Source organism: Rhopalosiphum maidis, chromosome 4, assembly GCF_003676215.2.
Source record: "Rhopalosiphum maidis isolate BTI-1 chromosome 4, ASM367621v3, whole genome shotgun sequence".
NCBI lineage: Eukaryota > Metazoa > Arthropoda > Insecta > Hemiptera > Aphididae > Rhopalosiphum > Rhopalosiphum maidis.
In genome coordinates this window covers 3,302,907-3,325,827 of record NC_040880.1, presented here as the reverse complement: position 1 = coordinate 3,325,827, position 22,921 = coordinate 3,302,907, and the positions used below count along the sequence as shown (strand labels likewise).

At 27.4% G+C, this 22,921-nt stretch overlaps 1 protein-coding gene and 2 non-coding genes across 3 annotated transcripts; 1 reads left to right on the top strand and 2 right to left on the bottom strand.

Moving 5' to 3' along the window:
- Positions 1 to 4,707: 4,707 nt before the first annotated feature.
- Positions 4,708 to 4,781, top strand: Trnai-aau. The gene has a single exon. It is a non-coding gene; the product is annotated as a tRNA-Ile (tRNA).
- Positions 4,782 to 6,140: 1,359 nt separating this feature from the next.
- On the bottom strand, positions 6,141 to 6,214 carry Trnai-aau. Its single transcript has one exon. It is a non-coding gene; the product is annotated as a tRNA-Ile (tRNA).
- Positions 6,215 to 6,390: 176 nt separating this feature from the next.
- On the bottom strand, positions 6,391 to 18,041 carry LOC113561080. Its single transcript, XM_026967287.1, has 3 exons — positions 17,686 to 18,041; positions 11,738 to 12,099; positions 6,391 to 9,462 (listed from the first exon to the last, which is right to left on the bottom strand). Exons 1-3 carry the CDS (start codon positions 17,900 to 17,902, stop codon positions 8,788 to 8,790), a joined length of 1,254 nt encoding a protein of 417 aa, XP_026823088.1. The 5' UTR covers positions 17,903 to 18,041; the 3' UTR covers positions 6,391 to 8,787.
- Positions 18,042 to 22,921: the final 4,880 nt, after the last annotated feature.

The window sequence follows — 22,921 nt, the reverse complement described above, 5'->3', positions numbered from 1 at the left end:
AAGTTGATGGTATGACAAAAAACTACCATTAATATTAATATAACACAATTTTCACATTCAATTCATTAAACTCCTCGTACTTTGTTAGTTTCGTAGTCTTATTCAATTTAAACTGTCAAGTGTTACATTAATTTCTTGGTTTTTGCCTTTTTGCAAGCTAAATAATAACAATTACGTAGATTAATACAAAAATTAAAGATATAATTAGTATACAAACAACAAAGAAAAGTAAGTATTTATTAAAAATATGAATGTTTCATTATTATGAAAATAATCGTAGTTACTAAAGTAACCAAGTCATACTCAAATTTTGGAGTATAACTCAAAAATGTGAATTTTCCTGGGGACTAGAAAATTTGAGTGATGAATTCCTTGTGTAGGTACAAAATTAAAATCTTAGGACGCTTTAAAATCTATAGGTACTCAGTTATTTGTCTCTTAGGTAAAATTTACTAGTGGTGTATATGTCACATCCACTTAATGATATCGTTCATTTCATGAAATGGACATCCACTTCATGAAATGTATCCATTTAGTGAAAATGACTTTTTATTACACTATATGAACAATTTTTGACGTTTTCACGAAGTGGATAAAATTCATATTTTCTTAAACTATTTAATTTTATTATTTATTTTTACACGGTTGAGAATTATGCCAACGATTATTGCACAACAGTTTTTTTTTTTAAAACAGGCACATCTTGATGTCTGACATGGGCTTTTCAATTTACATGAACAAGAAGAAAAAGTTTGTCCCCCTGTTATAACTGCCACAGTTTCTTTAACAGTTAGCTCTTTATTCAACAAAATTTCGTCATTCGTTAAAAATGCCTCACATTTTTTTAAACAATCTCCTTCATACCATCCTTTAATCATTCCATATTTAGTCCTTATAGCTTATACAGTTTTTTTTTTTCAATAACTAAACACATAATATTTGGTGGATCTGTAGGCCCTCTGTCGACTTTTGGAACAGCTATTACTACACAATCATTAATTTCAAGGTCTGGAATAACAGCATGACTAGTCTATAAAAAAGTATTATAAATATTTTTATTTTATTTTTAAAATTGTGTTGTTTAAAAATTTACTTGCAACATTTTTTCAGCAAAATTTTTAATGCCATCATAGCTTTTTTTCGTTGCATTTTAATTTTTTCTTTTTTTTTTGCATAGGTTACACATAATAGATCCAGCTTCATCTTGATGTATCACTTCATTTATTTAAATCTCACATATATAACATGTAGTTAACGGTTGAACATTGTACATTTTCTTTAATTTCTTTAATTTCTTCTTCAGCCCTAATATTTTTAACAAAATTAATTGGAAGTCTTGAATTTGTCAATCCGACTTTTGGGTCATTTCCAAATAACGCGTTATATGGGCTTCTACCAATAGTACGGTGAAATGAACAATTTTTTTGCCACTGAACAAACTGAAAACCGATCGACCATCTCTGGGACCCATTGTCTTGCATCCATGCTCTTAACATATGTTCAACGTCTTGATTGGCTCGTTCAATACTCCCTTAACTCTGAGGATGCCTTGGACGTCCATGTACAATGACACACTCGGGCCAAAGTTGTTTTAATTCATCAAGTACACAGTTTACAAACTCTGAGACATTATCGCTTTGTAAAATACTTGGCGCTCCAAATGTTAGAAAAATACCAAGTAAATGAGTACCAACTTCTATAGCCGTTTTACTTTCCATGGGATATAAATTTTGAGTTATGATTTTGATATTAAGTATCCATTTATACTTTCCATCTGGAACAGACTGAAAATCAATTAAGTCCACTTGTCCTCTTTCGTTAAAATCATTTGATGTAATGGGTTTAGTAACAAGTTTGCGGTTAATTTTATACGCTATTATCTAGTGCAAAGCGTACAATTACTTAGTAGTTAATACCACAAGTACTCGTATAAAATGGTAATTTTACATAATGTAAAAAAGGTGAAAAGGTCAAAAAATTGTCCATATATAGTGTAATAAAAAGTCATTTTTACTAAATGGATACATTTCATGAAGTGAGCGATTTCATTAAGTAGGTGCGACATATACATGGTATAAAGGAGAGTTTCAAACATACTCCTAAAATTCGTGAAAATATATTTATTTATAAAAAACTATATACATCTTAGATGCATGGTAAAAAGGAGTTGAGTCAAATGTTGATGTTATGAAATTTTGATTTATTTTATAAATAATAATATCTATTTTTTGATAACAATAGATTAAGTCAAAAACTTTTCTTTTTGTGGGTATGATATTTCTTAATTTATTGCTATTAAATTCTATTGTATCATACAACTTTTTTGTATTTAATTAATTTAATATTTTAATATAATTATATATAGTTTAGGTATACTTTATATTCGATTTAAGTACACATAATATACATACATCTGATAAATTAAATTCCAATATTGTATTTTATATGATCACATAGATATATAAGGTTAAGTTGACATTTTATTGGTCTGAATTTATTATTATTAAATAATGTTAGTTATAATAATTTTAAATACAATATCAATTTATATTTTAACGTTATTTCAAAAAATATAAATATCAAAAAAATATCAGTAGTTTAATTTGGTACATATATAGTGTTAATAAAAATATATTATAATAGGGGAACGAATTTAAATGCGAATTGCATTTTTTCCCGAAAACATTGCTTTTCAAGCACAAAGTTTATTTCATACATCAAGGATTTAAAAATTTAACCTTTATTTTGTATTTTTCTACATTTTTAAGATTTTTTTTTGTTTTTAGAGTATTTTTAGTGCATTTTTTTATGTTTTAAGTCATTTTTATATAGGAATTGATAAAATTCGATAAAATTTTGGCAGCAACTAATTATACAGTATTATTATGAAACACAAGGTAAAAGTACAACGAATGTATCTATCTTAATTGAATATTCATTTATCATTTTTTGGAAATAATTTTCAGATTAAAAAGATGATAGTAAGACTAGAAGATGATGAAAATGATACGAATAACCAGGGCTCATAAGTTCATGCATTTGCATATCAATCTTGCTAAGTCGTATTCAATGGTAGGTTACATGAAAATTCATTTCAAGGTTTCATGGTTGAGGATGTGAAGTTTTATTTTGCATATTTAGAAGTTTTTTTTTTAACTATTTGGTATATTTTTAAGTTTTCTATTTTATTGAGTATTTTTACTAAAATTTGATCAAAATGCAATAATTTATATTTTTGCCCAGTATAAAATATATGGCAGTTTTCTCAACGTACAATATTATTAAAAATAAAACGTATAGAGCAGATAAAGTGCGTACAAACGTAGGCATGCGAATGCATACGTGTAGCTCGCATTAAGCAATTATTAGTGGAAAACATGTTATAAGTATAAAACAGTCTTAATACACACTTATATTCTTAATACTTTTACAGTAGTTTATTCTCAATATTTCAGTCGTTATTGTGACATATGTTTTGGAATAGAATTACATTTTAAACAAATAAAATATAACCTTTACAAATATGAATGGAAATTTTTTGTTAATCCAAATTTAATTATAATTTCTTCTTTTATAATCTAAATATAGGTTAGGTTGGTACATAGTTTTGGATTTTTAATGCATATTAATGTATATTTCTGAAGTTTTAAAGGCATATTTTAATGCATATTTTGCCAGCTTTTAGTGCATAAGTACATACTTATTTAGGCATGAATTCACGAGCCCTGCGAATAATTAATACCTAAGAATAAAAATTTACGTAATACAACAATTTTTTCAACGTTAAAAATAATTTTAAGAGCACTTTTAAAAAGACATTCTGTTATGAGTGCATTAAATCGTATTTTTTAAGGCTTTTTCTTGTTTTTTAGAGCATTTAAGGCATTTTTTAGGTATTAATGATTACAAAAAATACATTAGAAAAAATTACAAACTAAACATCTTGATTCAATTTACTATCCAGTGCCCGCATAAACCTCTTTAAAATTTGACGATTAGAACATTTTTTCTAATAGAAAAAGTGTCTTCAGTTCCAAAAATAAAAATATAATACCTATCATTACAAAATCAATACACCTATCGCTACGATTAGAATTTTAAAATGTAAACAAATAAAATATTAATATTTTAATAATAATTTAGGTATTTTGATTATATTTTCTCAAATTTTTAAAGAAGAAGTGATTGAAAGAGAGTTTACTGTTTGTTTTGTTATTTTATTTGCAATCAATTTTCGTTATTAATTTCAATTTGCATGAAATTTTTTAAGTTTGAACACATATTCCATATTAATACTATGTTTTAAAAATGATATATTATTTAAATAATTGTATTTATTTATTATACCCAATATACCCATAAATTATCTCTATTACTAAATTTTGTGCGCTTTCTGCCTCATTTTATCTAGCATTCCAGCCCAAAATGTATGTACAATAGAATGAAAATGATTACCTTACATGACCTACCTTACATTTATAATAATGTTCACCTTTATTATATATTTTTTATTATACATAGGTAACTGATAAGTACTGATAGGTATATTTAAAAATTATAGTACAATGGAAATAATAATAACAATATTATGTTTTTTATTTACGTCTAATTAATCTTACAAGTCTAAAGTTAATAATAATATTAGTATTTTTTTCAATATTATAGTATTGTTTTATTTAGTATAAAATATCCATTCCCCTCTACTCGGGCCCATTAGCTCAGTTGGTTAGAGCGTCGTGCTAATAACGCGAAGGTCGTGGGTTCGATCCCCCCATGGGCCATCAATTTTTTTTTAATTTTAATTAAAACATGATTAATAATAATTTGAATTTCTATACAAATAATATTATTTATGTCATATAATATAATATAATGTTCTATATATATAATATGTATGTATATTTTATGTATTATAATTATTTTCTAAATTTTCGGGCTAACGTTTCGCTTTTAACGATTGAAGTAGCTTTATTCATCTTTTGTAAATCGTACATAGATGATTCCGTAAGTCTAATTGGAACAATTTGGAAATGTTTTAGATCTTGGTTATAAGTTTACCTACAACCAAACCAATCGTTAGTCTTTATAATTAAAGCTTGTCTAATTTTCTAAATCTAAGCGTGTCTGTTAAGGTATTATATTATGCCCTTGTTCACTCTTTTCTTGAGTATGGATGTATTGTTTGGATCCTCATACTGCTAGTGACACAAGGCATGCTAAATGAGTCCAGAATAAGTTTATATGAGTTTTGTTATAGTTACGTTTTACAAATTCTCATTTACCTCATGACTATTCACCAGTAGCAAATCTGCTTGGTTTCTCCTAGTTGGCTGAGTGAAGACGAATTGCTGGCATTAGATTTACTTGGAGGTCTGTAACCTAAATGACAACGTTGAATTTACTGATCTTGTTTCACTAATATGTTTTACAGTAAGGTTACCTCAGTGTTTCACTCAATTTACCCCTTATTTTTATGCCCATCGTGCCACCACAAACTATTTAGTTAACGACCCGCTGAAAAGGTTAATGTCGAACGCGAATGTGGACCTTCATTTTGTAGTTAAAATTTTTCTTTCTATTTAATTGTTGTTTATACTTAATTACCTTATGATTTGATTTGTTATCAATATACATTAGGTATATAAAAAAGGGCCTCGTCCGATAAATAAATTCACAAGTAACTCAGATAGTTTATATTATTTTATCTTTATTATTTTAGTTCCTTCACGTGTTATGAAAACGTAATAGAAAGCTATTACTACCGATAATTGATAAAAAAATAATAATAGTAAAGCTAGTATTTTTGTATCATGTACGTGGATTTTTTTTTTACGAAATATTTATTATTGGAGTGTGAATCTGACGCAATATTGTATTCAGATTAAAAATACATATAATATATGACTCGAATACCACTATACTGAAGTGAGCTTTTATATATTAAAATTGTTCACTTTGGACGAGTGCCACAATAAAAATAAATTAAATGCTTTTAAAAATAACATTGGGTACATAATATTATTTATACTTGTTTTGTGAAGTATACAAAATGTAAATTCTGAAAAATTAAGTTTGCCTAATAGTACTAGTAGTTAATATTATAACATGGTTTAAATTTAATTAGTGTATAAAAAAATGGATGGCCCATGGGGGGATCGAACCCACGACCTTCGCGTTATTAGCACGACGCTCTAACCAACTGAGCTAATGGGCCCGGATGATAAAAACTACGATTTTTGATGAATTGAAAAAAACGAATATCAAATAATGTACATTATATATTTTATAAAAACGTATTTTTAAACATATTAATTTTTAATTATAATTTAAAAACATATGATACATTTAAAAATATTAGTATAATATTACAACAATAAAAAACAAGACAAAATTTGTGCGTATTACTTATATCTAGATGCCATTTTATTCGACTTATTATACTACTGCAGCAGTTTGGTAAATAATAATGAACTATAAATATAAAAAATATCGAATCGATTAAATAATATCCTAACAGAAAAAAATGTACATAATGGACTATTGGAAACTTATAGGATGATACAGAAACCACTCTCCGTCGTCGTCATTATGGTACCTATAGCCTACCTATACCTATACTATAAATGGAATAGCGGGCGTGTGTGCAGATGAATTCATTCAAAGTATTACTATTAAACCGTATATAGGGATGTATATTATAAATTGTATATAGCCGATATCGGTATAATCTATATAAAATCTAAACTATATAAACCGAATACACATTTTTTTTTCAATAAAATAAGGAGAGCACTGCATATGTAATATATACATGTATAGTATTTCGTATAGGTATGATAATATAATAATAAAGTGTATGGAATCGTATTTTTTTTAAGTTTTTTTTATTGCATAACCGAGAATCTCGATAATAGGATTTTAAATCATGGTTTTAAACTGTCGGTTATTAATTGGGTATAAAATATAAACCGAGAGGTTAAACGAGGCCTTGGGTTTTTGTTTTTATTTTTTGTACACCGATCCTTTTTACGGGTTCAATTGCATTCGTTATCATACTTATTCATATTATATGATTATATTTTTTTAATTGTATAGCCACACCGCTAAAATTCACATTCCTTCTGCTTTTGATAATAATATAATATGTTATAAATTAATTATCGTATAAGTAATAAGTAATACGTATACTGTACATAGGATAATAGTTAATCATTTGAATGGATGAATGCATTATGATAATAATAATAATATGTACATACGTATATTTAGAAATTAATTAAAGAGATAGCTCGTAAGGTTATATAAATATAATATATACCGTTTTTTAGGTATCTACTTAATTTTTTGGCTGACTACGTTAGATTGAATCGGAACTTGTTTGACAAGCTAGGGATGCGTCCTATAAATACACAATTATAGGGACGTTTCAAATTAATAACTTTTTCAGAATCCACATGAAATATCTCTACTTTGTACCTATTTTTGAAATCATAAATGGAAGTAGGCCTATTTTTTTTAAAAAGTTTTGTTCACTTCATAACCTTGGTTCTAAAATCAAAATTGTCTGAGAGTTATATTAGATTTAACCATGCATTCGTTTTTAATTAATTAAAATATTGATAACCGGTCAATATATTGTTGGTAACTGGTTGATTCGTAACATGCCTAGTTTTTATTATTTATAATCGTAATATTTTAATAAAATAATTAAAACCATTTAATTAAAATAAATTATTATTATTCATTATTTTACCTAAAAAACCCTTAAAAAACGAATTACTAATTATGAATAAATTTAATCATTTTAATAAATTGAAAAAAAAATATTAGGTATTATTATCTGCTGTCTAAACCTGGACCCGTCAAATTTTTGGTTTCAAAAATAAATTGGTATTGGAATTTATAGAAATAGGAGTCTAGTAAAAAACTGTATATGGTAAAAAAAAATCATTCAATTTGAAACATTTCTAAAATTAATGTGATGCATTCAAGTATACACCGTTAAAGCTTTGAAAAAAGTATCGATTCAGGTAAAATGCACGTAATCTATGCCAGAAATTTAGTGTTAACCTAAAAAATCACACTGAATATCATTATATTATAAAAGTACAAATAACATATTATGTAGGTAAATATATAGGCGTATATATATATATATATATATATATATATCGTATCCATTTCACATTTTGATAGGTTTCGTGAAATGGGTAGACATTTCGAATCAATTAAATTGATTACACATCACGTATGTAATGAAACACATTTTTTAAAATAGAAAAAATTTGATTAAAATAAATGTACAAATAATACTATTATTAGTATATACGTTTAAGTTAATTTATATTAATATTTATTTCTACAAAACTCGAATGCCTGTAGCTATACGCTTATTTCACCATGTGGATGTACAGATTATGGAATAAGTTTCGTGCGAACTATTAAATGTCCGTGTCCGTTTCGTGAAAAGTTTTCCATATTATTGTGTATAATAATTACGCGACGTGTAAAAAACGGTTAGTCCGTTTTGTGCAAATGTCAACCTAAATATTTCGCAAAACCGATTAGAACTTGAAATGGACGGGGCATGACATGTACAGACACGTTGCACACGACAATCGTCGACGTGAAACAACTATAATAATAAGCTATAATATATAATATATATGCACTAATAGTTTTGTATAGGGTAAGTCCGTGGAAGCGTTTGCTTCAGCCAAGCACGCATTGCGATACAGGGGCGTATCGTAATGCACGTGCTCGAAAGTCGTCGTCACGCTTCGCTCATCAGTAGAAGTCGTCGCCGCCCGCGGCCTCGTGTTCACCGTACTTCTTGTTGTCGGACAGCGTATCGTACTCGGCTTTGTGGTCGTGGTGCGACTTGTGACCGGACTCGCCGCTGTGGCCCTTGTGACCGTCGTAGTAGCTACCCTTGTTGAACTGGCCGGCCGAACCCTTGTGCCCCTCGTCGTAACCGGACTCGTGGCTGGTGCCGTGCTTGTGGCCGCCCGCTTTCTGCGTAAAGTCCTTGTGCTTACCTCCGTACTTGTCGTACTTTCCGTGCTTGTGCGCGTCGTCGTAGAATTTCTGTTCCTTGTTGTACTCGTCCTTGTGGTACACGTTGTGGAAACCGGTCGTCTTGTGTCCCTTCTTGTGATTTTCGGTTTCACCGAACTTGTGACCTTTGACCCCGTGGGTGCCGCTCTTGTGCTTGCCGTAATGGTCTGCGTCAGTCTTGTGACCGGCGCTGTGGCCGGACGCCTTCTTGTAGTGGCTCTTCAGGTCATCGTTGCCGTACTTGCCCGCGTGGCTTTTGTCAAAGTTGTGATTGTTCTTGTAGCCACTGTCGCCCAGCGAGCCCTGCGAGAAGTAATGGCCGGCCTTTTGGTACGAACCACCCGCCTTGTGGTGTTTGCTCGGCGACTTGTACTCATTGTGTGTATAAGGCGAACCGAAATAATTCTAAAATCATCACACGTGAAAAATTATATTATATTACAGGTCGTAAAAGACTTTTTTTTTATAGTTATAACTTGGTGTACAATATTATATTATTAAGATGTTTACAGACGCGAATGTAGTACCTATACTTACGTTTTACATGAATATATTATGAGATAAAATTAATATTTTATATTGACTTACTATTATACTATGATAATTCTATTAATTTTTAGAATTGTTTGAATTTCAGAATAAAAAGGCAGAAATATAATAAATGAATGAATTTGTTTAGTTTTTACACGTCATTATTTATAATAATACTTATAATTACAGATATAAATAAAGTACCCGCTTGAGATATAAAGCTTGAATAAAATGTTGTAATCAAATTTGATTTGAAATTAGTTAAAACGAAGTATATATTAACATACAAATAATATAGTCTATAGTAAAATATTATTTTCCTCATTATTAATCATTATTAAATCATATATATATATATATAGTTACATAACGCCCGGTTATTAAACAATGGATTCCAATAAAACCACTTAGTTTATTTCTACCGTACTTGTTGTTTTATAAATTTCATCAATTTGTAATATACATATAAAGGTATTATAAAACCAAACTCCCAATGTCTGGAATTAATATTAAGTACCTATTACTGCAGGTATACAAAAAATTGTTGGCGTGCATGAATCACAACTGTTTGCATGGAAATTTCGTTAGATTAACTTTTGGCCTCTGAACTTTTGGAAAAACGAAATTATGTGGGGCGGAGGAGAAGCAAATGGGATAAAAATGCAAAAGCGTTAAAATATATATAAGATGAAGAAAAATAGAGGTCATAAATCATAACAATGTTTAAAATGTCTGTTCGGGCTAACATGTGAAAGGGTTTCGAATTGCATTCAAATGTCATCACTTTGAAATCTTTTTTCATTCGCTGTTTTGTATTCATCTGAAAGGTTTAATGTTATTAAATATCGATTTATTTTTATCCAATTCGAATTTGTATGTTTTAATGGACAATCTAATTAAGTACTTTCGAATATTAAAATATCTACTAAACAAATACGAGCACTGAACATAGTATGCATAGAATACAATATTATTAGTGAATTAAAAAAAATAAAGGTAGGCAAGTTCGGTACCGCTCTGTTGTACATTTGGCGTTGATTGGGTTCATATTATGGGTGGGTTAAATTTGAATTCAATGATGTATCATTGTATAACAAAAATGAACCTGAGTGATCTGATAATAACAATAACAATGTAACAATATCATAAAACAGTAAAAATAGGTTCATATAGTATAATATATTAAAATAAATCAAAAATGCCAATGCGTATAGACGACTATTAGACGTATGTAGTAAAAATCATAATAATATAATTGTATATACATAAAAGTTTTGAATTCTCACAAATAATGTTTTAAATTATAACAAAATAATAATAACATTATTATTTATCTATAAATAAGTAATTTCGTCCAAATTTGAAAATATCGATAAAAAATAATTACCTTTATACATTTGTTTAGATTTTATGGTTTAAGTATGAAATATTTATAAAAAAAACTTGTATTAAATTTTCAAAATTCAAATATAAGTAGAATATTTTTTATGAATTTTTAACTATAAAATAGTTTAGAATTGTATGTGTTTTTGTCAAAATTCTAACTATAAATGCATATATAAAAAAAAAAATTGCAACATTGTGTTTTTAATATATTTATATATGTTGGATCTTGCATTATATTTTCAAAAGTTTTGGCCTAGTAAATAATTTTAATAGTACAAAAAGAGTAAATTGATTAAAAATTTTTATCCAAAACTTATTGTGTACTTATAAAAAAAACAAATACACACACTAAACTCATCATCATTAAAAAATCGATATATTCATTGCTCTGCTCAGAATCTAAAATTATAAAGAATCTATCAGTTAAATAAATAGTATAAAAATAAAATTATATTATATTTATTGAGTAATTATTGTAATTATAAAAATGAAAAGTTAAACAAATATTAAACAATTTGTGTTCAAATCGGAAAATGTTCAGTAATGTGAGTTAGGTTAAGTTTTTACTTTTTATAATACATTTTTCAAATAAAACAAGTATAATATAAATAAATAATAAATATTTGTACCATTTGACGATCGACATTTGAAACGATATAATAATTTATCGATTTTTGTTTATAATATTATTATACAATATATTAAGTTTGTAAACGGGTAACGTTGACGTATACGATTATAAATTATAATACGACGCACTGACCTGGTTGTCGAATCCAAGCACGTCGCCCTTTAGGCCATCAGCGGACACGTCTCGATGGTACTTGAACGGGGACGGTCCAAAGTCAAATGCGTCGCCGTGATCGTCGTTATCGAAATTATAGCCGTCCACGTCTGAGATTGGTGACGGCGAATCGTCCGCGTCGTCCAGCCCGTATCTCCCGTCGTCAAAGTCGTCTGCGATCGGGTTTCCGAAACGAGAATTCGGTTTGTAACCGTTTTCAATGCTGTGACCACTGTTGTAGTGGACCGTCTTTTCTTCGCCGACGACTGGTATGTTGTATGGCGACGCGTGTCTACTACCGACCACAGGCATCCCGTGAAAGCCACTTTCCTTTTTAAAATCTATATTATCGACAATGACAACCATCAAATTATTACATTATTAACGATATTTTATTGATACTTATGTATAAATAATAATTCGAATAATATGCTTTATATGCCGATGAATATTTTCAATTCTTTATTGTATACTTTTTTAAGTTGTGTGACTTTGTAGCATAAGATTAGTCAACGTATAAAAAAATTTTTTGAACAAATTAGTTCATAAGTTATTAAGTGGTGTATTAGGCCAGAGCCATTGAGACCCCTTGTTAGGAAGGGATTGTTAGAGAACTTTCAAAGATTGTTAGGCTCTTTACTTTACTACTAAAAAATTTTAATTTTTGTGTTATTTTCTTCACGGGTAAAAAATTTTATTTTCGTTTGGTTTAAACCAACGTTCAAACAGTTTGTAATACTTCGTTTATGATACCAAACATGTTTTAGTTTCGACGCTATACCTAAAGTCTTCAGATATCTACAGCATCATGTACACAATACACAAAAGATTATTGGGTAAAAATAATCTTAAGTTTAATTCAATAAGAGTAGTTACACAACAAAATAATATGACATAACAATATATACAAACAATAATGCCGATAATAGCTGGATAATTTGGGTAGTATTATAATTCCATAGAATTAGTTTTAATTGTAAAGGTTGACAATTAATATTTTTATAAAAATGTATACAGGTATGAAGTTTTTTCCGGATACGACGTTGTACGCATAATCTTTCAATTATATTGCGATCAGTTTTATTCGGACGATAATTTAACGCTTTAACAAAAATTACTATTACGAATCGCCGATTGACAGCTCCTAATAAGACGAGATTGATTGGTGTAAAGCGAAACAAAATAATTTACGAAAATCAAACATTTGCGACACGGACCAGTCTGCGGATATATATCTTTATGCTTAATGCAATACGACAATACGGAGTCAATATAAATATCAACTGCATGATTCGCAATGGCAATTCTGCAATAGGTATACCTATTATGTTTACTATGAATATATTCAAAACTATCAATTTGTACACTAAAAACTAACACAACTAATATAATAGTGTGCCACATTACGGTATCGAAGACTTCGTGTATGTATTTTGTATAATTTTCGTTACATCATAGATACGCTACAACATGTAGGTATACCTACGTAATAACAAGTCGGGATTAGAAACAACGTAATTGGACATTTTGAATTACATGATCTGTTCTAGCTGAAATTTAAATATCGCTCGGTAACTACAGTATTTTATTAAATGTTATTATGCATGAAAATCATTTTTTCAGTACAAAAAACAATAAGTGATATCCGTAAAACTGAAAAAAGCATTGTTGTTGCATCAGCTGGATCTACGGCACTACAGTGTGAGTTGCGCGTGACCTTTATCGCAAATTTAATTGCGACTGATCAGATCGCGTGGGTAATTAATTAAAATGTAATTGAAAAAAAAACCATCATACCGATTTGGGAAAAAAACAGAAACAGTAGAAAAAATAAACATTAACACAAAAGGGTCCCTAGCTTGTGCGCGGTTGTCTCAACGACAATAATAATCGATTCGGATCACCAGCTGTACCGCGGCGTAACTCGTGAGCCGACAAATCGTCATTTACTACATCAAGGGCACGACGATCGTCGATCCGCGAACTGCGAAGTATTCAAGTTCAACCGACTAAACAGTAACAACAATGATGACTATTGATTTATAATATAATATTAAAAATTATACACGTTTATGAAAATTGGCGCGTGCTCTCATTTCCCTCGAATGAACGACAACGCGGCACGCGAACGAAATTTAACAAAAAAATGATTTATGCAACATCACCCCATAAACAAGTGTTTTTTTTTTATATGTTTAACTCTTGTAGAGGTGGCATAACCGTTTACAGCCGGATGTGTGTGGCCCAGACTACTATCGGTGGTCGTGTAATAAAACACGGCACTGCGTGGAAATATAATAATGTGTAAAATCGTGACACAAAGAAAACCTTATCGGTAGACACGATCTTTTGAAAAAAAACACGCGAACTGGCGGCTAATTATTATTACCACCGCTTTAACTAAAATATTATAATAAGCCGTAATTATACGCAGTCGTTTCACCAGCCTCTTATTTTTCTCTTACGACTCATTAAAGATCTCGACACCTCATGTCCGTCGGTGATTAAATCACCAATAGTATCGATTGACTCGACTATGTTTTCGATTAGATTATATAGTGCCATTTTATGGAGGACTCCACGCATACATAAAAAAACTCATATAAGATAGTTTTCAGAACGCATTGAATGGAAAAACGGCATCGCTTTACCAATCTTTTACAAAAAAATGATGTCTTTAAGATAAATTCATAATGTATATAGGTAATACAAAATTATTAAATTTAATTAATACATTTACTAAATATTAATTTAATTATGAATAAAAAGTATAAAAGTATAATGATTAACGGATTGCATACAATAAAATATTTAAATGGAAATATTCGTGTAAAAATTAATTTTTTGAATGTAAAAAAGATTTTGTTATATATAAGTATTAGCGTACTTATTTTATTCACCTCTGTTCTATCTGGAAGGACCGTGTACACAACTATAAATTAATTTAAATACTGACCTCTCTAACTGAAGTACAAACTGTGTTACATTTATAAATTAATTCATCTTTAAATTATTTTTGTATATTTTACTACTTCAAAGATTTGTTTTCAGTAAAAAAATTGTAATAAGAGCACATTATATTTGACATTTGTAGAACCGAAAATAAATAGGTACAGAACAAAGAAAATAAGCTATATATAATAAACATGATATTTATGCGGGAAACTACTAATGCTACCATTCAACCATTGTGTTCCATATTCCTTTTTTATGATAAGTTGCATTCCTCAAATGGGTATAATATGTATAAAAAAGTATATTTATAGACTAGAAGCATCGAGCACGACGGAACATACACATAAAAAAAATATTGATATTTAAGTATTTACTTGCGCGTTTCGCATATAAATAATTTATTAATAATCGTTAAAAATTGAGTTCTTATTATTATTTATTAAATATAAGAAATATTTGATATAAAATGTATTTTTTTTTAAATGGTAGTACTTATTCGGTTAACATTATGTGGAAAATCTTATTGTTATTAGTTTATTATTTATCAAATGTATAATAAAAGTTGCAATGAAGTTATTTATATGTACTAAAATTAAAAACGATAAAAAAATTATTTTATTTAATTATCTATTTCATAATAATAACATTAAATCGTTAAAACAGTAGGAAACAAGAGTTCGAAATACCGAGTCGCAAATAACCTCCGCAACAAATTAACTTGAACACATTTTTTATGGAAACGTATCTAGTTTATTTCCACCCATTATTTCCATAGGTACCTTTATAATTTATATGCTGTATACAATAATATAATATCAAAAATTTGCATTATAAAATAAAAACTATGAACAGGAGGTTTTTTTTCGAAAATTATAATCCTTGCTGTGGACCATAATTTATTATATAATAAATATCATGATACATACCATGGAGTTATATTTTTAATATAAAATAAAGATTGTTACCTAATCTCTAAGCTCTAGTACGATAATGTATGTCGTTGTGTTCTGTTATTTCATTCAAACAAACAAATATGATTAACTTTATGCCGTTTGGGAAACCGCACCGATTTATGTTATTTTAAAACTATCAAGTAATAAATCAAAGAAGTTTGCCAGTAAAATAATCATTTTCATACCAATCAATTTTAATCGATGGAATTAATGGTAATTTATCTAAACTTTAAAGTAGTCTCAGATGTGACTATTGACATTATTATTGATGGTTTGTAATAGTAATAATTTTAATATTTCAGTCAATGGATAAAATGTGAGCCAATTAATTGAGATAATATTTAACGTAACAAATGAAATTGTTTAGATCAGTAGAGAAAATAAATAAAATTAATAAATATAATATGTTTACCTTATATTTTTATTACTGCTTACATTAAATTTTTTTTTTTTTTTTGAAAATAATACTTTAAGTTGTGTAATAAATTATATGCATTATTCACGAGGCATATTTCTTTAAGAATGTATTTTTGTTATAATTTAAATAAATAGTTCTAAATCTTACATTTTTCAATCTTGACATAGTTTTTCATACAGATCTATAACATTGTTGAATGATTATTATCATCATCAAAAGACAAACGACTTTAAAATATCATTACTTTTAGTAGATAATAAAAATTATGTGTATTATATGATATGATACTTCAAAAAATAATTAGATCGTTTTTAATTTCCAACTAAAAATATTTCAACATTAATGTACTAATTAAATGTATACAATAAAAAAATTAAACTTTTTATATGTTCAAGTTAATCGGTCATACCTATAATAGTTATTAAATTAAAAAGACCTTCAGCTATTTACATAAATTCTCGAATTCCTACCTTCAATAAAACTAAATTTAATTCTGTTTGTGTCTGTTAATTTTACACATTAAATTTAATATCTAAAAATGCTAAGTAAAAATGATTATTTTTTTCGTTATAAAAATATGAATTAATAACAAACATTGTTTTTTCAAGTTTTTAGTATGAAACACCAAATTTTAATCTTTAATTTGTACTAATGTTTAGAAATATAATACCATGTTTATATTTCTAGCATTGAAATATTGAAAAGCATTAAAAAATAAAACTAAAATATTAATTTTAGTTTGTATAATCAATCGATTGTGTGTACATTTATGTAATTATAAAATGGGTTGATAAACTACATGTTGGAATTAAATTTTTCTTCCCCTTATTTGATGAAATACATTAAAATGCATTTAAATTTTGGTAACATGCGTATATATGGCTATTAATGATTAGGTTTCTTGAAGTTTTACACGTGATGGTTTGTGATTTGAATTTTTACTTGAAGGGCTTACAACACAAAGTTTTCAAATTATTTCTAATTCAACTAAAACTTGCGCAATAAAATCCTCATATAACCGATGATAAAAGTATGATGTTCAGTAGGTATATTTGATACTATTTTCGGTATACTACGCAAAATAGCTTGCATAATATATAATAGCAAAAAGGGAAATTCTTATAGAAAGTTTTGGTTTTTGGTTTTGAATATATTACTTGGAAAGTATCTATTAAACTTTAAATTTTTATACGAAACCTGACATGGAATACATTCATTTCACGTGCACCTATTCAAATCTTTTTATTTTGCTTACCAATTTAATAATTGATGAAATTGACTATCATTACTTATATTTTTCAAAATACAGCCGTCGTTTATAACGTTTTATTAATAATATTAAGTGTTATCTTAAAAAGAAATTTATATTCTATTGTATCATTATAAATATATTATAATATATATTACCAAGTAGTTAACCTGAAACTCTACGGATAATTTGCTAAAAAAATTAGAGATGTTTCAACTAAAAGATTTTTTTTTTGTATTGATATTAAGGACTATTCAAATATGTTAATATGTAATTTAATACTATGAGATATTGTTTATATATTCTAATATCTCAATTCTCAATTCATATTAGTCTCAAACTTTTTTCTTACTTTCCAGTATGGCATCAAACTTATCATTGTTGCCTTCTCCGAGTTTAATGAATATCGGTGGGTTTTGTCCATCCGTCCTGTATATGTATCCCGAAGCTGAGGTTTCGAGGTCTTGAACTTTATTTTGTTTTTGTATGTATACTTCTTTAGTTTGTTCGCCGCACACTGTTAAAAACACTGTAGCCGCACACACGACCGCTACAACGAGAAAATTCATTTTTTAATACAAAACAATTAAACTTGCTTAAACTTTTAAATTGTTTTTATTATTGTTGTTTTATTAATAATAATTTAATAATTATAATGTTGTATTGATTATTTATTGATCTTCAGAGAAACGATATGACAACAATACATGTGTTGCTGACGGTGGACCGAGCGAACGTATATAAAGCGATCGAAATCCAACCCTCTCTCCTCTTTTCTGGTTACGGATTACGGGGGTGGGGTATGCACTCATAGTCCTTGGAATTATGACTGACAACTTAACGGGGTACAGATACTAGAGGACCACTGATACAGATGGCCACTGTGTATGTATGTGTGTGTGGGTGTGGTTAACGGTAGAAAAAAAATTATGTAAACACAATGAGGGTTTTTGTTGTTCTTTCGTAATTCGAAGATTCCATTTACTACACACGAATTATATTGGACGGTGACAGTGGCAATGAGTCCTTGAATTTGCGACGGTCCAAAAATCCAAACGTTATTGATATTATATCGAACTATATTTGTTATGTGTTATATACATATAGGAACGTATTATTCGTGTGTTACGTATAATATGTGTTGGCGCATTGTTCGTTAACCGATTTGGTTTCTAATCGTATTTTGTATTTATAAGCATCTAACTCCCGTTTGATAGTTCAATACTTTATTATCTTGAAAAACGGACAATAATTAAACCAATTACATTATACAATTACAATATCATTATAGACAAAACAAAAAAAACAAGAACAAAAATGCTAATAGTATTAACTGTATTCTGTAAATTTGGGATTCAAATAAAGTGTAGGAAACTTAATTAAATTAATCATGTAGGCATGTTCTTTTTATAAGTTTAATTTCTTATATTTCTATCAAATAAAATTTTCAATAACGTTTATTAGTAATATAGTTTATTATTTGTACAACATATAATTTAAAAATCGGGAAAATTGATCTCCATATAATTTTAAATTAAAAAATGTTTAATATAATATTAAAAAATATTTTAAAAAACATTAAATAATAATATAATATTGATTATTTATTTATTTATAATTATTTTGAATATACCTCGTAATTAAAAAAAAAAAGTCACTCTTATAGATGTATTAAATTTAATTACAAAAATAAATCGATCTATATGAGAAATGATTCTGAGCGCAGACGATCTATCAGTTTCTATTTATGATATTTTATAAAATATTAGTATATATGCTAATAGATAATGTATAGTTTTTAATTAAGTATGTAAGGTATGTCAAACGAATGTTGACCAAAAATATTGCATGATGCTCAATAATATTTTTTTTTCCATTGATGTACCAACTAGACCCAATTGATTACCAGAATTCACTATCAACGTTAAAGATTGAAGTATATTTTGTATTACTCCAAAATTTAATGATATAGACACATAAAGGAAGACCAAACAAACACGTCATTATTATTGTAAAGTCTGAATCTAAAATTGCTGTCGTTTAGTGTATATAGGTATCGATGGTAAAATACTAAATATAGACTCGTCGAGTTGGAATTACGGTACAATAAAATAGCTTGAGACCTATGGAAACAGTACCTTCGTAAAGTATACTCGTATATTATCGGTGATAAGTATCGGACACATTGATTGATATTTATTTATATATTATATATGTATACATACATTTTCAATAGGTATATACTACGAAACATTCGACGCTATGTATTACACGTCACCTTGCGTATTATTTACCAATTATTTATTACCAATGCCAACACCAGATTAACAAATAATAATGGTCTCTTTTTTTTTTTATACAGAATTGGTTAATATACGTCATACATTTTCAACACATTCATAGCATAAATTGTTTTTTTCGATTGTTATTCGTTATAATTGTATTATATAGGAATAAAATATTTTATATTATACACGATATAATGGGTTAAATTTACTTACTCGTATTATAGTTGGATACGCCATACAAGTAAAATATATAATATAACGTTAAACGACTTAATAGCTAACAGTGACAAATATATCAACGAGGTTGTATGGTAACGTAATTAATATGGTAATCATTGGTTGGTTGATAGGGACAATCTAGGTAAGTAGTTTAATGTGAAATTATAACGTTATAATATTAATTTCATCTTAGTTATTATTTGGTTGCCATGGAATTTGTAACAGTCAGAAAAAAAATGTATCCAAATTTTACAGGTTTATTTTTATTTATTTTGTTGGTTGTTATGCTAACATAATATTATTAATTATATATTAATCATTTTTTGTTAAAAGTAATTTGAATATGTACTATAATGTGAAATTATAACGGTATAATATTAATTTAATCTTTGTTAGTACTTGGTTGGCATGGTACCTGTAATAGTCAGAAAATAAATATATCTAACCATAAACATAAATATGTTTAACAAAGTTTGTTAGAACTTTGTTAAAAAAGTGGTTAGAAAAATCCTGAGGTCGAAATTATAAATATATTTTTTTATTAATTACTTAAAATTATTAATATTTTTATGAGATACGTTACATTGTATGAAAACGTTGATTTAAATTCAAGTAGTTTATTCAAGGAAATAATTTTTATTCCAGACACTAATTCTCAGTTGTCCACTAGATCAATGTTTTTTTACCTTTTGTCAAAATTGCGATCTCCGAAGTGAATATTGGATTTTTTAGCGACTCCTAAATATATATATATATATATATATATATATATATATATATATTATAGATATAGATGTATAGAAAACTAAAATTTATTTATTTAAAAATAAATATTAGTAATACGATAATTATGAAATGAAAGTACAGATATTGCAGTTTTTAACAGTAAACGTAATTTATTATGTAAGTAATTGTTTGTAATTAATGTTTGTTCAATACATCATTTTCGATTTGCCTCTTGAAATTTATGTTTATGGCATTATTTAATTAATCGAAAAATAGCTTTTTATAAAAAAGAAAAATATATTGTTTTTAAACCCAATAAATGACTCTTAATTAATAATAATTGTATTAAAAGTAGGATAATAGTATAAAATTAAAATTAATATCTAAAACTAAATATTATTTTCAGAAAAATATTCAATTTTAAGTTCACGCTGATAGTGTTTTATATAATATTATAATAATTCGTATTTCCATCAAATTTATGATTATATCAAGGGTACTTATATATTATATTAATAACAACCAAAAGCACGGAACTCACGAGACAGATAATATTCAATAACTATAAGCATATTTTAAATTGGAACACTCAGTTTTTCATTTAATTTTAAAATTCATTAAAATGTATGAGCATAGATATCTACTTATATTTATAAATTTATCAATATGATGGGTTTTTATTTGTTATTTTGTTATGGCATCCAACATATTTTGTATGTAGGCAATCCAATTCAGAGTTAAATTTACTAAAATATACTAATTGAAAAAATACAATTAAAAATAACTTTGTAGCAAAGTTTAATGACACAAGTTTAATTGTGCATTAAAATATAAATAAGGATTCTAAAGGATTGAATTAAATCATTATTATAAAGTTTATTCATTAAAAAATTTTAAATGTTTTTTTAATAAATATTATACAAGTACCTATATAGTTATAAAAAAAACTTTTAGTATATTATCTGAATATCTTGTAGAAATCATATATGTTAACGTAATAATACTGAACTAAGTTTAATATTAAGTTATATACTTGTATGTCATGGTGTGAAATCAAGAGATTTAGTTATAAATATAATAATATTAACCTAATAATTGGAAATGAGTATATTTAATTGGTTATAGTAATTAGTAAATAAAAACAGAAATGATTTTGATAAAAGAGTTGGAATATCAAAATAAATATTATATAGTATCATTATTTAATATAAATGTGAAGAAAATATATTAGAATAAAACCATCAACCGAGGACGATGTTAAAAAGTTAGGTGATGCATAAAATTTGGCTCGTACAGTATTGTGGAACTTTTTACTATTCTCCTGTACCATTATGTAACACATATAACACCTCATCGTTCGTTAGCCACCGGCATTTTTAAATTCGATTGATGTTTTCGACTGGCCTTGAGCCAGGATTTCATGTAACGTTAACCTATACTGCAGGTGAATCTATTAAATCATGAACATTTCTTTTATACATAAAATCGTCATCTATATTTTAAAACCAATAGATCATGCATATAATATTCTTGGTGTGCGTAGTATGAAAAAATAACATACATATAATTACATATTACTACGCTTAAATACGGGTATTATTGGTATTACTGGTAGTAAAAATAGTTGAAGTGAATAGATGCATTACATACGCACCGTTTACAATGGTAACAATGATTTGCTAAGGGTTTGTGTGTTTTAATAAAGTATAAAAGAATTATTATTACCTCAAGGTTTTAGGATGAAAACATACTTCGAATTTTAAATTGTTATTTAAGACGTTCCATTATGCACGGTTCATATGTCGTTAAACGGTACACGTTGACAAAGAAGTATTCTAGATACTCCGTTATTACTACATACCTAGTACCTACTATATTAGTCGTCCTTCCAACGTAAATAGATCCTTGATGTTTATTTACATGATATAATATATTTTTCAGTTTATTCGCGAACAATTGAAATTTGATACACATTTTAGAAAACATAATATATGTACCCGAAACAAAAATTGATAATAACCTGTTGCAGACCTTCCTCTTTGAAAGAATTAGCACATGGGCGTTATATTATTGTTTTCAAAAATACGTTCAACGGATCCATTCCTACGGTAAACTCAATTCAAATCTATAAGTGATTCGTGTATGTAAAGTAATAATATTGATAACGCATTGAAAATAAACCTTGTACAGTGTAAACAGTAATCAAATTAACGTCCAAAATAGGTTTTAAAAACACGTTTTTATTTTAAGGCAAAGCGATTAGTGAATAATAAAACACTTGTGAAAAGTTTACTAAATCGTTTATACTTACAGAATTAAACCAAATTGCATTTTAACAATTTACGTTATGGCCGT

Coding starts and splice junctions, on each gene's coding strand:
- LOC113561080 (XM_026967287.1), bottom strand. CDS start 17,902: ATGAATTTTCTCGTTGTAGCGGTCGTGTGTGCGGCTACAGTGTTTTTA. Junction 12,100..17,685: donor GTTTGATGCCATACTGGAAA/GTAAGAAAAAAG, acceptor TCGATAATATAG/ATTTTAAAAAGGAAAGTGGC. Junction 9,463..11,737: donor TGCTTGGATTCGACAACCAG/GTCAGTGCGTCG, acceptor TGATGATTTTAG/AATTATTTCGGTTCGCCTTA.